The following is a 16,639-nucleotide window of genomic DNA, read 5'->3' as shown; positions in this document are numbered from 1 at the left end:
GGGGATCAATCTTGTTTAATATTGTTTTCAGATTTTTTTCTTGGTAATACTTTGTTCGGATTTGTTCAAGGTCAATGCAGTTTGTCAGTATATGGTGTATTGTGTAGGGTTCTTGACACGTTATACAGTTTGGTGTCTCCTCCCCTTTTAGTAGATGTGAGTGGGTGATGTGAGTGTGACCTATTCGCAGTCTGGTCATTACTACCTCTTCCTTTCTTGTTAACTTTTTGGTGTTTCTCGTTCCAATATTTGGTGTTATTTGGAATAGTTTGTTTTTGGTGCATGAGCTCCAGTTTTCTTGCCATTTTCTCTTCAAAAATGTGTTTATTTTAGTCTTTAGGTCTGTATAGGGGATTTTTCCACTTATGTGGTTTTGTTGCAGAGTTTCCTTTGCTGCCTTATCTGCTTGTTCATTCATGTATATGCCGATATGGCTTGGTATCCAGCAAAAGATAATGTTTTTTTTCATGGTTATGGCATCTATTTTGTTTAGCAATTTTGTAATAAGTGGGTTTGTCATTTTTTTTTCTTTTAGAGATATGAGTATTGAAAGTGAGTCAGTAAATATGATATATTTTTGATGGTCATCATTGGTTATTATATTCAGTGCCGAATCTATGGCTGTTGCTTCTGCGCTGAAAATAGAAGATTCGTTTGGGAGCCTTTTCTTTAGTTTTATTTTTTTGTGGATGGCTGCGCATCCTACTTTATCTCCATCTTTTGATCCGTCAGTGTAAATTTGTGTATATTCTTTGTATGTATTCTGGATGATAAGTAGTTCTTCATGGAAGGTTGATGGGTGGGTTTTCGTTTTGGGATATTTATTTAATTTTAATATTATGTGTGGTTGTTTGATCATCCAGGGTGGAGTTTTTGATTTGTTATATTTATGTATTTTTGTAATGTCCATTTGGGCTTCTGTGAGAAGGTTTTTTATCCGGAGGCTGTAGGGCTTGATGATATTTTCTTTCTTGTTGAAGAGATGTGTGTATTGTGGGTGGAGGGTACATTGGTATGCAGGATTTGTTGGACACGATACCAGCTTTAGGTAATATTGTAGCGCTAACTTCTGTCGTCTTAGAATCAGTGGAGGCTCATGGGCCTCTATATAGAGGCTTTCTACTGGAGAGGTTCTAAATGCTCCCAAGGCTAATCTTAATCCTTGATGATGGATTGTATTTAGTTCTTTTATGTAGGACTTCCTTGCTGCTCCATAGATGAAGCATCCATAGTCCATTTTAGATCTGATTAGAGTTTGGTATAATTTCAATAATGTGACTTTGTCTGCACCCCAATCGGTGTGTGCTAGGACTTTGATCAATTGCATTGTCTTTTGGCATTTTGCTTTTAAATATTTTATATGCGGTATAAAGTTCAATTTTTTATCGAATATAATACCTAAATATTTATGTTGGTCGGTGAGTGGGATGTTCTTGTTATCCAGTTTCAGGTTGGGGTCGTGGTGGAATTTTCGTAATTTGCAAAAGTGGATGCATTTAGTTTTTTCCTCTGAGAATGTAAATCCATTTTCTATGGCCCATTTGTTTATTTTATTCAGACAGAGTTGTAGTTTGCGTTCGGCTGTTTGTATATATTTAGATTGGTAGTATATAAGTAGGTCGTCCACGTATAGGGCGTTTTCAATTCCTGGGTCTATGTTTTTTATGATATTGTTTATTTTAATGTTGAAGAGGGTGACAGACAGGATACTGCCTTGGGGGACCCCCATTTCTTGATCTTTTTGGACTGAATAAGTGTTGTCCATCCGTACTTGGAAGTTTCTATTTGTTAAGAAATTTCTGATAATTTCTGGCATTCTACCCCTAAGTCCTAGTTCATACAGGTCTTTTTGGATTCCGTATTTCCAAGCGGTGTCATACGCCTTTTGCATGTCAAAAAAAATTGCTATTAGATGTTCTTTTTTTGCAAATGCTTCTCTTATGCGTGTTTCCAGTTTTATTAAGTGATCGGTGGGGCTTCTATTTTTCCTGAAACCCGACTGGCTTTCTGTAATTAGATTTTTGCTTTCCAAGTACCAATTTAACCTTTCGTTAATCATTCTCTCAAAAGTTTTGCACAAACAACTAGTTAGTGCAATGGGTCGGTAGTTTGTTGGGTTTGTATGGTCTTTTTTTGGTTTGGGTATTGGGATTACTGTTGCCTGCTTCCAGTTTTTTGGAATGTTGTTAGTTATCCATATCTCATTGTAAATTTGTAATAAGTAGTCCAGTGATGGTTTTGGTAGTTTTTTGAGGAATTGATAATGGATCTCGTCGGGGCCGACTGCTGTATCGGGAGATTTGTTTATTGCCTCCTCTAGTTCTGCACTGTTGAATAATTGATTGTAGTTTTCTTCATTTTTTGATTTGAAGTTTATTTTTATTTTTTCTTCATTTTTCTTTATAGCTTGGAATTTTTTATTTTGGTTTTTTGATGATGAGTTCATTGAGAATTGTTCTGCTAATTTATTTGCGATATTTTGTTTGTCGGTAATCTTTGTGTTGTCGCATATAAGGTGTTTAATAGGGTTCTTTGTATTTTTTCCTGCTATTTTTCTGACCATCTCCCATACTTTTTTGGGTTTTGTGTTTTGATTAATTTTTGTTACATAGTCTTTCCACGAGTTCCGTTTTGATTCTTTGATAGTTTTCCGTGCTTTGGCTTTGCTGTTTTTATAGGTGTCCAAATTTTCTTTCGTTGGACTGTTTTTGAATTTCCTTAGGTTTGCACGTCTGGCTCTTATAGCTTCTTTGCATTCTTTATTGTACCAGGGTTTGTTATATTTTGTAGTAGTGGAACTTTTTGGTATGTTCTCCTCGGCTATTGTGAGTAGGGTGTTGCTGAAATATGTGATGTGTTCTAAGTCAGGATTCGCTTCAGGTATTAATCTGTATTGACATGTATTTTGGAAATTTTCCCAATTTGCCTTTTGTAAATTCCAGCGGGGTGTTTTGTCTTCTGGCTTGGGATTCTCGTTTTCTATTATGATTGGGAAGTGGTCACTTCCGCATGTATCCTTATGTGTTCTCCAGCTATAATCCATGTATATAGTTGGGTCACATAGTGTTATATCGATTGCTGATAGGGTTCCCGTTGGTGGGTGCATATATGTATTCTCTTTGTTGTTGAGTAGGCATAGATCATTTTGGTTAATTATTTTTTCTATGGTTTGGCCTCTTTTGTTGTTTTTTTTACTGCCCCACCATATATTGTGACTATTGAAGTCTCCCAACAGTAGAAAAGGTTTAGGTAGTTGTTTGATTATATTGTTTAATTCTGTTTCGTTTATTGTTTCATTTGGTGGTATATAGAGTGAGCATAGGGTTACTGTTTTGTGTAGTGTTGCAGTTATTGCAACAGCTTGCATATTTGTTTTTAAGTTCACTTTGCTGTGTGGAATGTTTTTGTTTATCAGTATTGATGATCCACCGGTGGCTTTGCATGATAATTTGTTTATGTGGTTGTATATTGAGTAGTGTTTTATGTTAATTTTGTCATTTTCTTTTAAGTGTGTTTCCTGTAGGCAAATTATTGCAGGACATAAGGATTTGATAAGTATTTGCATTTCTTCGATATTAATTTTTAATCCTCTTATGTTCCACTGTAGGATTTTGTTAGTCATGGTTTATATTTTCTTTTGGTTTTGGACTGTTGGTGTTTATGTCTACGTCCATAGTTTCGATGTTAGTTTGGGTGTTTCTTTTGGAAGTGGATGGTCTGTTTCTTGTTTCTGGTGAGAGGCTTTTTTTGGGTTTTGGTCTGGGACTTTTAGATTTACTTTGTCTTGACTGTCTTTTTTGGCTACCAGTTTCAACTAGTTCAAATTTATTTTCATTTTCAATTAATACTAATTCTGTTTTTTGTTTGTCATTTTGTTTTTGGGGGGTAGTTTTTTTGTTGTTCTGTTCTATTTCCATTTTTTCTGTTGTTGTGTGTTTATTTTTAACATCTGTTTTTGTCCTTGTTAGTGACTTGGATCTTTCACGTTTTGATAATTGAGGAGGTTTCATTTCTTTAGAGATTGATTCCTCAATATTGATGGAAGTTTTTCTGATTTCCTTTGTTTCGTTTTCTTTTATACTGGGTTGTTCGTTTCTGACTTTTATTTGGCTGTTAGAATTTATTTTCAGTTCTGATAAAAAAGATTTTAATTCTTCAAGTATGTTCTTTAGTTCTTTTGCTAGGTTTGCAATTTCTGGAGCAAGGTTTAGTTCATTGTAGTTGTACATTTTGTTTGCTTGTTGGGTTATTGTGGCATATGAGTTTTTGGTGCGATTTGTGACTTCTTTGCGGGCTTCTTGGAAGGTTATATTTTTTTGATATTTGATTGTTATTATTTCCTTCTCTTGCTTATATATTTTGCACTGTTTTGAGTGAGAGTGGTGCTCTTCTTGACAGTTTGTGCATTTGGTTTTATTTGGACAGTCTTCTTCATCGTGGTCTGGGTTTTTTTCACTGCAGTTTCCACATGTGAAGAATCTTAGACATTGGTCTTTATTATGTCCAAACTTTTGGCAGTTGTAGCATTGTAAAGGTTTTGGAATGTATTGTTCTATTTTCGTTCTTTCATAACCTATATTGATGGTCTCTGGTATTTGAGGATAATTGAATGTTAATATATAAGTGTTTGTATATATTACCTCTCCTTTTTTTTTAAATGTGATTCTTTTTACATCTGTGACCCCTTGGTTTTTTAGTTCTGTTTTGATTTCTTCTGTTGTGCAGACGGAGATTTCCTGGTTTTTTATGACTCCTTTGGAGTAGTTTAGTGTTTGGTGTGGATAAGCTTTGATGTTTGTTTCATGCAATTTTTGTAGTTGAAGTAGAGTTTTGGCCTGTTTTTTATTTTGTACTTCTACCAATATGGTACCATTCCTTAATTTTTTGACATTTTTAGGTGTTATTTTGCTTGATATTACCTTTTGGATAATGAAGGGTGACATTTTAGTTAACGGTATATTAGACGTTGCTTCTAGCACGATGAATCTTGGAAAGTTTGTATCTTCATTGTCGCTGTCAGAGTCTATTTCTGTGTGTGGTCTCTTGGATTTTTTGGCATTCATAATAATTTTTGAAAAATTCATCAGCCATGCTCCCCACCCTCCTCGGAGCCCCTTATGGGGAAGAACTATGAGGGGGTAAATCCCATTCGCCTCGGTTCTCCAGGGCTACATAGCTGGTATACTCAAACATGGGGAGGTTTCCAAGCATTCACAATATATGGTTATGCCCACCCAAGTATGGGATTTCCCTGTATTTTTATTATTCCTGATGGTTACCTTTTTCCCAGCTTGATTGACCCTTCAGCCATCGCTTATTAACTCAGTTTATTGTTTATGTTGAGTGTTAGTGTGTTTTTGTTTGGATTGTCTGAATTAGTGCTTGTCATGACCAACCGATTGATTGGATCGGGCCTATCCAACCTCCCGTCTAGCCTAGTAAGGGCCAAAGTGGTGTGTTGTAGTATCATGTTATTATTTCCTAGGCATGTTCCACTCAACCACCAGGATCCCGTTCTTAATGCATTACGGGTTGCCACCAACGGTCAACTGGTGGTCCCATTGAAGGATTTTTACCCTCTGCAGGGGGGCAGTTGGTATGTTCTATCGCCCTACCAACTAGGCAAAAAAAAAAAAAAAAAAAAAAAAAAAAAAAAAAAAAGGGGTGAGGAGGTGAAGGAAAAAGAAAACGAGGGAGGGGAAGGGGAGGAGAATGTTGTTTTTGTTTTCGCAGAACATGACTAAGTTTTGCAAAAGGGAATAAAAAAACAAAGACATCTATGTAGGTGCGTTTCATCTCAGGAAGTCAGTAGACAGCCTGATCTGGTAGCACCAGTGTTGTATCAATTAAGATAAAAATGAAATGTAATAAGTCCTCAGACGTACCTCTCCATCGTACAGTATATCGATACACTAAGGCTGACTGGGATAGCTTCCGTACATTTATATCTGATCTACCTCTGCAATCCATGTTTAAAAAGGATGTGTCCTCTATAGTATTAGACCTGACTGAATGGTTAACTGTAGGTATTGACCATTTCATACCCTCTAAAAAGTTTCAGCAAAAACCTAACAGCCAGCCATGGTTCTCTCCAGAATGTGCTGCTGCCATTGCGCACAGAAATCACTTTTTCCACTGCTTCAAACGTAATAGATGTATGGAAACTAAAGCCGTTTTCAGGACTGCCAGCAACCATTGTAAGAAAGTAATAAGGAACGCAAGAGAGTTGTATGCTCAATCTGTTAAGTCCAAAGTAGCTGAGCAGCGGCTTGGTTCCCACCAGTTTTGGCAAATAGCAAACAGAATCCTGAACAGAAGCGTGTGCTCCATCCCAACTATTATCAATGGACCTGAGGTAATCTCGTCAGCATCAGACAAAGCCAAACTCTTTGTCAAAAACTTTGCAGCTAATTCTACCCTTTGCGACCAAGGCCGCCAACCCCCAATATTTCCTCCTGTATCAGAAAACACGCTATGTGATATGCGTATATCTGTACGTGATGTTGCCAAGCTTATCAAAAACCTTAATTCCAGTAAAGCAACTGGCCCTGACGGTATTCCAATTATAGTACTCAAAAAACTTCAACCTGAACTAGCGCCCATACTTACAAAACTGTTTAAACGTTGTCTTAAGGAGAATAGTTTCCCATCTCCCTGGAAAATCTCATCAGTATGCCCTGTATTTAAGAATTCAGGTGATCGCTCATCCCCCTCTCAGTACAGGCCAATAAGTCTCCTGTGTGTCATGGGTAAGTTGCTGGAATCTGTGTTAAATACAGAAGTAATCAACCATCTCAACAAAAATAACCTTCTTAGTGACACTCAATATGGTTTCCGTTCTGCTAGATCTACAGCAGATGTGCTTACAGTTATATCACATAGGATTAGCAAATCTCTCGACGGTGGCAATCTTTCTAGGGCAATTGCTCTTGACATATCTAAGGCCTTTGATAGGGTATGGCATAAAGGTTTACTTCATAAGATTGCTAGCTATGGTATAGCTGGAAAAGTCTTCTCAATTATTAAATCATTTCTTTCTGATAGGTTCATAAGAGTAGTAGTTGAGGGGCAAAAATCAGAAGCTCACAGTATTAATGCCGGTGTCCCTCAGGGGTCCATCCTGGGCCCAACTCTTTTCCTGATCTACATTAATGATCTTCCAAATCACATCCTTACATCATTTGTAGACATTTATGCTGACGACACTACCATTTATGGTAGCACATCTAAGACAGTAAACGACCAAGTTCTCTCCAATTCTCTCTCCTCTGATCTTGAGCACGTAGTACAATGGGGAAAGGAGTGGCTGGTTACTTTTAATGCATCTAAAACCAAGCTTCTCTCCTTACATCATCAACATTCTAATCCACATTTGGCATCAATTGAAATGAATGGCTCTCGTCTTCTGGAGGCCTCAAGTTTTGACAAGCTTCTGGGCTTGACCATTACTCCTGATCTTAAATGGAACACGTACATCAAATCTGTTGCCAAGGCTGCTGGGAAAATGGTGGGATCTTTCTATCGATCCAGTAAATATCTCACTGCTGATGCTATTCTCTATCTATATAAGAGTCAGGTACGTCCAAGGATGGAATACTGTTGCCACATCTGGGCAGGAGCTGCTAGAAAGGACTTGTCCTGCCTTGATAGAGTTCAAAATAGACTTCGTAGCCTCGTAGGAGATGTCCTTTTCTCCTCCTTGCAACCTCTATCTCACAGAAGAGATGTTGCGAGTTTGTCTCTGATGTATCGTTATTTTCATGGAAAGTGTTCGACTGAGCTCCAATCTATGGTTCCCCCTCGCCAAACTTTCACAAGAAACACTCGTCTAGCTGTAAACACTATCAATAATTCCCCCCACTCTTTATCTGTGCCTAAACCTAAATGTAGATTCCATGAACAAAGCTTCTTTCTTAGAATTGCACGCCTGTGGAATTGTCTTCCGTTTTCCTGCTTTCCGGCTGACTACAATATGGTTGTGTTCAAGTCTAAAGTAAATAGGTTCTTGATGAGTCGTTCCATATAAGTTATCAAATTTACCAAATTTTCATTACTAATAATTACTATATTGTCCAATTTCTACTGTACACTCTTTAACCCTTATCCTTGAGTGGCCTCTGGGCCTTGATAATGTGGTGATGCCTATGTAAAAAAAAAAAAAAAAAAAAAAAAAAATGTAAAAAAAATAAAATAAAAAAGAAAGCAGTGATGATTATTTTTATGCCTAGCATTTGTTGTTGTTGTGTGTCAGTGTTTACCGTGAGTCGGTTGAGCCGGCTCCTCAAACTGAATTCTCTGCATCTCATATAGATGCTGCCCAGGCACATCGGTTTGAAGCTGCAGTCGATCTCAGGTCCAGATATTTGCAGTTCCAGCAGAATAAAAACGAGAACACAGAATCAGATCAGCATCTTGCTGAGTCAGGTTTTCAACAGACTACCATGTAGTTTCTTCTTCCAACCCTGGAGTGGGGCTGGGTTGATGGTAGTATGGATGAAGTCATCTAGTTGACGGCACAGCGTGACCAAACCATTGCATGCTTGGATATTTTTCCCTCTTTAAGAGCATATATGTTTCATCATATTTTTTTTAGTAAAAATGCTATATCTTTGTTACAACACAAGATTAAGTAATAAAATTTGCCATATAATTGTACTATTGTGCAAATAATCCGAATATGGCACTGTAAATCTCTAGAAATTAATGATTTCCAAATAATCTGCAGAAAATGCACATAAATGTTGCAATTCCTTAAAAATTCCATGTATGCATTAAAAATAAAAAAAAAAAAGAACTAAAGGTTGAATTGTAATGCATTTTATGTACAAGCAATTGAAATCTAATACTAGGACTGTTTAAAACTGAATTGCAAGATTTCTTTGATATTATTGTAGATTAACACCTATTAAATCGTCCCCACCCAAAATGTGTCATTCTTCCTTTTTTAGGCAATTACATATGAACATACTGAAAAATTTAACAGAAATAAAAGACAACAAAAAAAAAAAACACAGAATTTATTTCCCATAAATGAAAATGGTTACTTGCCCCAAAACCTTAGAATGCCCTTAAAATCTAAGATTATTTTACATTAAAATGTAAAATAATCTTTGATTTTAAGGACATTCTAAGGTTTTGGGGCAGGTAACCATTTGCATTTATGGGAAATAAATCCTGTGAGTTTTTTCTAGGGGAAATTATGTGCGAACACTGAAAACTTGGCAGAAAGTAAAAAAACGAAAACAATTATTTTAGAGTGGGGGATTAATTTTACATACTAATCCACCATTTCCAGGTCATTCTAGCATTTTAGAGAAGTTAATTTATTTTTCTAAGAAACAAATCCTGTGCATTTTCTAGGGTGTGTGTGGGGGGAGTAGACAATTATGTATGGTTTTAAGAACATTCATATGATGGGATGGGTTTGCCACTCCCTTTGGGTTTGTGGTAGAGTTATGAAAGGGGTTTTTATTTTGAAGTGGGTGCCATTCCAACTTAAGGTAAGATTAAAGGAGATTTTTTTAGCATGTGACTTATCACTTAGATTTAAGGTTAATAGTACAACAGGTTCAAGAGAGGTACTTTTAGGAAGTGGGTTGATCACTCTTACCTAGATTTAGAGTTATTGTAATTTTATATATATCATGAATGATATGATGATTCTTCATCTATTTAACCTTGTGTACGAGTCGCAGATGACATTTCAATCCAGCCAATGATCTTTGCAGATCATTGGCTGGATTGAAATGTCATCTGTTCAAGAGTATGGATTCTTGGAGCATATGGCTGGGACAGCAGATGATACTTTATTCTTTCTGCAGTTTCAAAGTATTTAATGCTGCATTTTTCATAATGCCATTGAAGCATGTACACTTCTATTTATTACGATCAATCACAAAGTCTTCGAGGGCAGCGGGGTTTATTTAAGCAGCTAAGAGATTGCGTTATAATTTGTCCTTGTACCTAAGTAATGGTCGGCCCACTGTCTGATGATCACTGTCAAATTGACTGTACATCAACATTTTTGGAATTTTTTCCTCTTGCATACACAGAACATTGCTAGTCCAGTACAGCTGTGATTTCATTAGAAAGGACTCCATACCATAAACGTCACACATGGTGAAAAGGTCAGCATTTAACATCATGTCGCTTAAACTAACTCTACAAATTTCTTGAAGACAACCTTTGTGCAAAACATCCAACTGTTGGATTTGTTTTTTTGTACAGTGTCCAAGAATGAGCCATACAAGAGTGTTGTGAGAACTACAACCTTGTGGACCTGTATCTTCATTTGAAGTCTAATACTCCAAACTTTCTAAAGTCAATGGCAAAGTTTTCCGAAGGCACTAGAGGTTTTTGCAATTTTATTGACTATGAAGCATTCAATTAGTGTTTATTTTATTTCCGAGGTAGTTAAAGTTCTTGACATATTTAAAATTATGACTAACTTAAATTGGTACTTCAGGGAACGTATGCACAGGTGGTTTCTGTTTGATACTTCTTATCTGTTTTGGTACTGTGGCTGGCTGATGAACAACTTCAGTTTTGTTATGCTTATGGTTAATCTGAATGTCTTGCAAACAGCAGAGAATTTGTTCATAAGATGTTGACCTTCCTTGAACGAAGTAGCCACAAGTGTAGCATCATTCGCGAACAGTAAGTCATGAATTTTACGAGTTCAAGAGTTTTGACTTCGAACCTCTAATGATTAAAATGGCCACCACTTGTCCTATATTGAATTTTTATGCCATCCTCAGTTCCAACATATTTCAGCATTACCGAAAAGTAGAGGGCAAACTGCAAAGGAGCTATGATACATCCCTGTTTAGTGCCATTGGGGACACCAAATGAATCAGATATCTCACCATTTGAAACAATATTTACCTTCAGTCCCTCATTTACAACATATTTTCAGGTATACCAAGCTTTCGCAACACTTTCCACAGGGTAGCCCGATTAACAGTGTTGAATGTCTTAGTGAGGTCCAAACACCATATACATCCGATTCTTTTCACAAACTTTCTCTGCAACCTGTCTGAAGGAGAAAATCATGTCTATGGTGCTGCGACCTGCACGAAAGCCACACTTGGACTCAGTATATATATTGTCAATTACATGCTTTATGATCCACTTCAAAATTAACCTTGCTAAGATTTTACCAGCCTACTAGTGATAACTACCTATCTGTTCCACTTGTATTTCCCTTTTTCCATTCAGACCTTATCTCTCTTTCTTTTCCCCTACCCCGTCCTCTGAAGTCTTAAGTATCTTACATCATTCCCTCATTTCTTCTCTTCCACCCTCTTCCTCTCTCTCTTCTCTGTTCCCTCATTATTCTGTGTAGTATCTGACTAAAGTCTTTAAACTCAATTTCACCCCTCTCCGATGTTTATTTAATTATTAAATATTAAAACTTAAATGCTGTCAAATCAAAATTGAGACCCACCCTCCTTTTTTCCTTCGTCTTCTAATATCGTTTTTCCAAGTCATAATAACCACTTCTGTTAAAGTCTGACGAAGTTGCTGGATCGATGATACAATTTGGTAACAGAAACATATGTAACTAAACAGATAAAACAGTAATAAAATAAAAAAAATGCAATAGTATTGAGCACTTTCTTCAGGTTTTTACTAATTACCATTTTTGCTATATATATATATATATATATATATATATATACATACACACACTAATTTTTCAAATCAAAAAAATATCAAGAAAACTGTTCTAAAACGGCAAGAAATGGGGTTTCATTAAACATTAAATTTATATGCAAAAATGATCCCCCCTCTGCTCTAAATACTACATTATTTTTGTTGTCACTTTTTCTTCTTTTTCCACTAAGTTTTTTTTTTTTTTTTTAGGATATTCACACATAATTGCCCCAAAGAGTAGAATCTTATTTAGTTTTTGTTTATTTTTTTAGTTGATACCTATAAAGTCATTTATTACTATGATTAAAATTCTAAAGTTAAATATATTTGAAAGAAATTTTATGAAATAATCACAAACTACATTAACATTAACAAGTTTTGTTTTGTTTTTTCAAAATAAACATAAATCACAAAATTTGAAGTAAACAACAGCTGCTACTTAGGTTCTAATTATTACTGTTAACGACTAAAATTGTTTATTTTCGCTGAAAACATGTTACAATTTGGGGAGAGAACATTTTTGAAAACATTTCATACCAAATAGGAAATTAACACAAAATTATAATTTCAACTCATAAAAATAATAAAAACATTAATTTGTTTATTACATGGGGTATGAAAAATATTTAGAAAAATTTTTTGAAACACCTCATATTGAAGTTTTATTTTTAAGACAAGAAAAAAATCAAATAGACAAATTTATTTTATACCTCGACAATACGTGAGATTGATGTTTTTTTCTAATTGTTTTCCAAATTTCAAGACGAAAAATCAGAGAATGAAATGAATTGGAGAAAAAAAAGCCAATTTAATGGAGAATTTCTTTTCCTGTAGCAGTAAGCCATTTGACTAATAATGTTTGACTTAAAAAGATTGTGACTTTTGACAAACTGACTACCTAAAGGATCATTTCAAACTGAACTTAAATCAATCCTTAGTCATGGCTTTTCTCCATGACAGCTGAACATTTTACACGAGAAACAAAAAAAAAACAATATGGTAATCACTCACCTTTCCTTCTCCCTTAACATTAACATATGCTGCACTGTTGATTTTAATACGGAGTTTAGTATTGATGGCCCAAATTGGGATGGTTTCTTGTTTGTCTATATCTCTCAAAGCTTGGACACCTACAGAGAGATTAATCATTGCAAACAAAACTAAAAGGATTAAAAGAAGTAGGTGTATGTAGGTAACAAAAAATATTTCAAAATTTTACTAATATTTATAGGAAAATTTACTATTTATACTAATTGTAGTTCTATACCATAAAATTGTACAATTTTATGGTATAGAACTACAATTACAGAAAAGCTTCAAATGAATTTCACTAGCGTGTTAATTTTATAAATTTATTGCATACAACATGAAACATTAATATGTAAAAACTAGTGAAGATTAAAATATTTTAATTTACGGTATAATAATTTATTACACGATTGTATGTACCTTATTTAAACATAAGTTGTAATAAAAAAAAAAGTCAAGTTTTTAACATCCCATCAGCCCAAGTATTCATATATAAATACTCTAGTGTTCTGGAGGAGTAATGGGGTGATAGGTAGAGATAGTACCTTTAGCAGGAGGAGGTGCATATCCTTCTCAAAACTGCTCGTCTGCCACTCACTTGTCACCCAGCCCTCATCTGTGGCTCCTCTAAGCTGGCACATGCAATAGCAGTCACATTCTGGGTAAAGGCTTTAGTGGGCCAGCTAAACTGGCTGAGAGTAGTCAGTTGAATTTGTAACCCCCCCACCAAGTCTTGAAACGGGCCATGTCAGTCCTACTGCATGTGAAAACTAACTTCCAACAGAACAAGTAGAAGAGATAATTTAGTTATCCAACGGTTGTGGAACGCTCTAGAGTATGGACATAACATTCTAAGTTATCTTAGTCTGGCAGTCTCTCGTAATGGTTATTCGTGACACTGAATCAAGGCTTCCCGACCAAATGAGTGAGATTGTCCCTGTACAACAATCTTCTCACTATGAAACTATTCATACAGAGGTCCAAACTTATTAGCACAGACCTGTAAACGCACACTTTCAAGTCCTATGGCAATGAGTACATGAGGAAGCAACCAGTGGAGGTTAACACTGGTAATTGTAGTCACAATTCTACAGGTGGACAGTCCATGGGCAAGTGGTCGTTCTTTTTCTGAGGGCAACAGAAGAATCTGGCAGGACTCAAGGACAACTCTTTAGGACAGCACTGCCCACTCTCACATGGAGGTCAGGAATAGAAAAGGTGTCCCAAACAAATGCTTGCCCTTCCTAGTCTGGTCAGCTTACACAATTGACAGACTCATCTTCATTGTGGTTGAAAAATACAGAACAAAAAACTCAAACTAATCTTGGCAGCATGAAATGTTCAAACACTACTGGATAGAGGGGTAATACGTCAAGACCAGAAAGACAAAGCGCACTTGTTGCAAACAAGCTTCATTATTACAGAATAGATACTGCAGCACTCAACGAAACAAGACCTGCAAATGAAAGTTTGCTAAGAGAGGAAGGTGGAAAGAAAAATCATAGGATGCAGATAGAATCCATGGCATAGGGTTTGTCATCAGAACAAACTTCCTCAAAAACATCCGAGCAATTCCAACTGGAATTAATAAATGCCTCATAAAGCTGTGCATACCTCTGAGCAATCTGTGTGCTCCCATTACCACTTGTCTTGATGAGGCGAAAGAACAATTCTATGAACAGCTTGATGAGGTCATCCACATGGAAGAATAGCGAATTCCAAGGTGCTTGTTGTATGGAGAACTTCTAAAAGGAAAGAGAAACCATGCTTGTCCAAAATTGATTGATCAAACTGGCAAGCCACTGTTCACAAAGCTACTGTCACCTATGAGGATACTACTCACCAGAAGCTTACTGTCGCCAGAGATTAACAACATAGAACAACAGCAGTGATACAAACTACAGATTTTCAATGCCCCTACTGTTCTAGATCCTGCATCCCCAGTCTAGGGTTGCATAGCAACTAGGGTTGGATCAAATACAATTGTATTTGTATTTCAATTGTATTTAAATACAATTTTAATGTAATTGTATTTGTATTTTTAGATTTAGGAATAAATGTATTTGTATTTTTAGACTTAGGAGTAAAAGTATTTGTATTTGTATTTCTGGTAACCTAAACGAAAGTATTTGCATTTCAATTGTTAAAAGTCAGTATTTGATCCAACCCTGTTCACATACATGTTGCGTACGTGTACCAGTCTACCAGCCCTGTCCACTTCCAGTCACACACGCTGCTGCTAGTTGAGTGACGATAAGTCTGTGAGTCAAGTAGCTTCAATTCAGGGTTGCCAGCTTGGCTTTTTTAAGGCCAAATTTCGCGAATTTGGCTTTTTTTGAAGCAGTTTGGCTTTCAAAATTTTTTTTTTTTTTTTTTTTCAAATTTATGCTTCAAATTTGGCCTTTTTCGGATAATTTTATATAAATATTTATTAAATATGGATTATTAAAGAAAAAGTTATAATAAAGTAATTTAAACAGTTGTTTGGATGTCTAAACTTGTAGATTTAAAAAAAAAACTTTTGACCTCCCACTCCCATTCATGGATTTACACCCTCTCGCACTAAGCGAATCTCACACCTAAATGTTTAATCCGGTTTCACAGTTACTTACTAAATGTCTATATGGACCCTTTCAAAGAGTTCACAGTTGAGTATGAAACCATTTTGGGGACATTTTTTAGTGCTGGCGCCTTGTCCCTGCCAATTAGGTCACTGAGTATATTTCCTCTGAAATAATTAATTCTTGTATTTTTCGCTTGAAATTCTTTAAAAGTAGTGTTTTGAAATTAATTGAATTAATTTATTTTCAATTTATAGAAATTTGAAAACTTATAACTATAGCTATTTAAAGTTGTATTTAAAATGAATATTTTTAAGTATTCATATACTTTTTCCTGAGTAGTCCCAAAAGTTTAATTAAAAGTCAATAATTATAGATTTTCTAACTATCTTGGATTAATAGACACATACGAGATGCCTTCAATGATCCCAGTGTCAGATGCAGCGCAATTGCAACTGTGATACACAAGTGCTGTAGTATTGTAGCTGCAATACGGCGATCTACTGTGGCAGCACCGTTCTTGGAAAATATTGGGATTTCACTGCAGGCTGCTAATGCTACTAGATGGAACTCTCAACTGACTATGCTTAAGTCAGTTCTCAAAGATGTCAATGGCGTCAACTCAGCTATTTGTCTCCTAGGATTGTGCAAGAACATACGAGAATTGAACGTAGTGGAAATAGCAATGCTAAAAGAAGTGGTGCAAATTTTGGACCCATTCCAAGAGGCAATGTCGCAAGTGGAAGGAGAAAACATGGTGACACTTTCTTGCGTTGCACCAGTTGTATTTGGCCTTGAACACAGCCTCAAACTATTCATGGAAAGTAAACCAACCTACTGCTTAAACTTGGCTAATGCACTACAGTCTTCTATCAAAAAGAGATTGCATCCGTTTCTTGATAGGACTGATGTCATTGCTGCAGCTGTCATGGACCCCAGGTTTAAGCTGTCATGGCTGTCATGTGAAAAAATGAAAAATAAAAATATTTCGAAGATTGTGGACCTAATTATTTCGCAGTCAACTCAGTTGTCTTTGAAGAACACAGTTCAAGAGAGGAAGTTTTTCATGACCGTGAACACAAATCAAGACGAGGCTGACATGAATGCAAAACGCCCTCGTCTTTTTGCCTACATGCCACCAGCTGGGAAGCTAAATGTAAGTCCATCAATAAGCGACACTACAGCGGTAAAGGCAGAACTCGATTCCTACTTAGAAGAATGTGTTCTGGCTTTTGACGTCAACCCACTGAGGTACTGGCGGGAAAACAAGAGCTTCAAGATTTTGAAGCCTTTCGCCAGAAATATTCCAGGGTGCTGTGCAACATCGGCACCATCTGAAAGAGTTTTCAGCAAGGCTAGTAATTTTTATACCCCAGAGCGAGCCAAACTTGGCC

The 16,639-nt window shown here is 36.1% G+C and overlaps 1 protein-coding gene across 1 annotated transcript in view; it reads right to left on the bottom strand.

Moving 5' to 3' along the window:
* Positions 1 to 16,639, bottom strand: part of LOC145261114 (phosphatidylinositol 4,5-bisphosphate 3-kinase catalytic subunit alpha isoform-like) — a 310,781-nt gene that overhangs the window by 176,562 nt on the left and 117,580 nt on the right. The window contains exon 6 of the mRNA XM_080119338.1: positions 12,667 to 12,785. Within this exon, the coding sequence (XP_079975464.1) occupies positions 12,667 to 12,785 (119 nt within the window). The remainder of the gene's footprint in view (positions 1 to 12,666; positions 12,786 to 16,639) is intronic.

Source organism: Euprymna scolopes, chromosome 37 (genome assembly GCF_053919585.1).
Source record: "Euprymna scolopes isolate OS-2025 chromosome 37, ASM5391958v1, whole genome shotgun sequence".
In the NCBI taxonomy this organism is placed as follows: domain Eukaryota; kingdom Metazoa; phylum Mollusca; class Cephalopoda; order Sepiida; family Sepiolidae; genus Euprymna; species Euprymna scolopes.
This window is presented reverse-complemented; position numbering and strand designations above follow the sequence as displayed.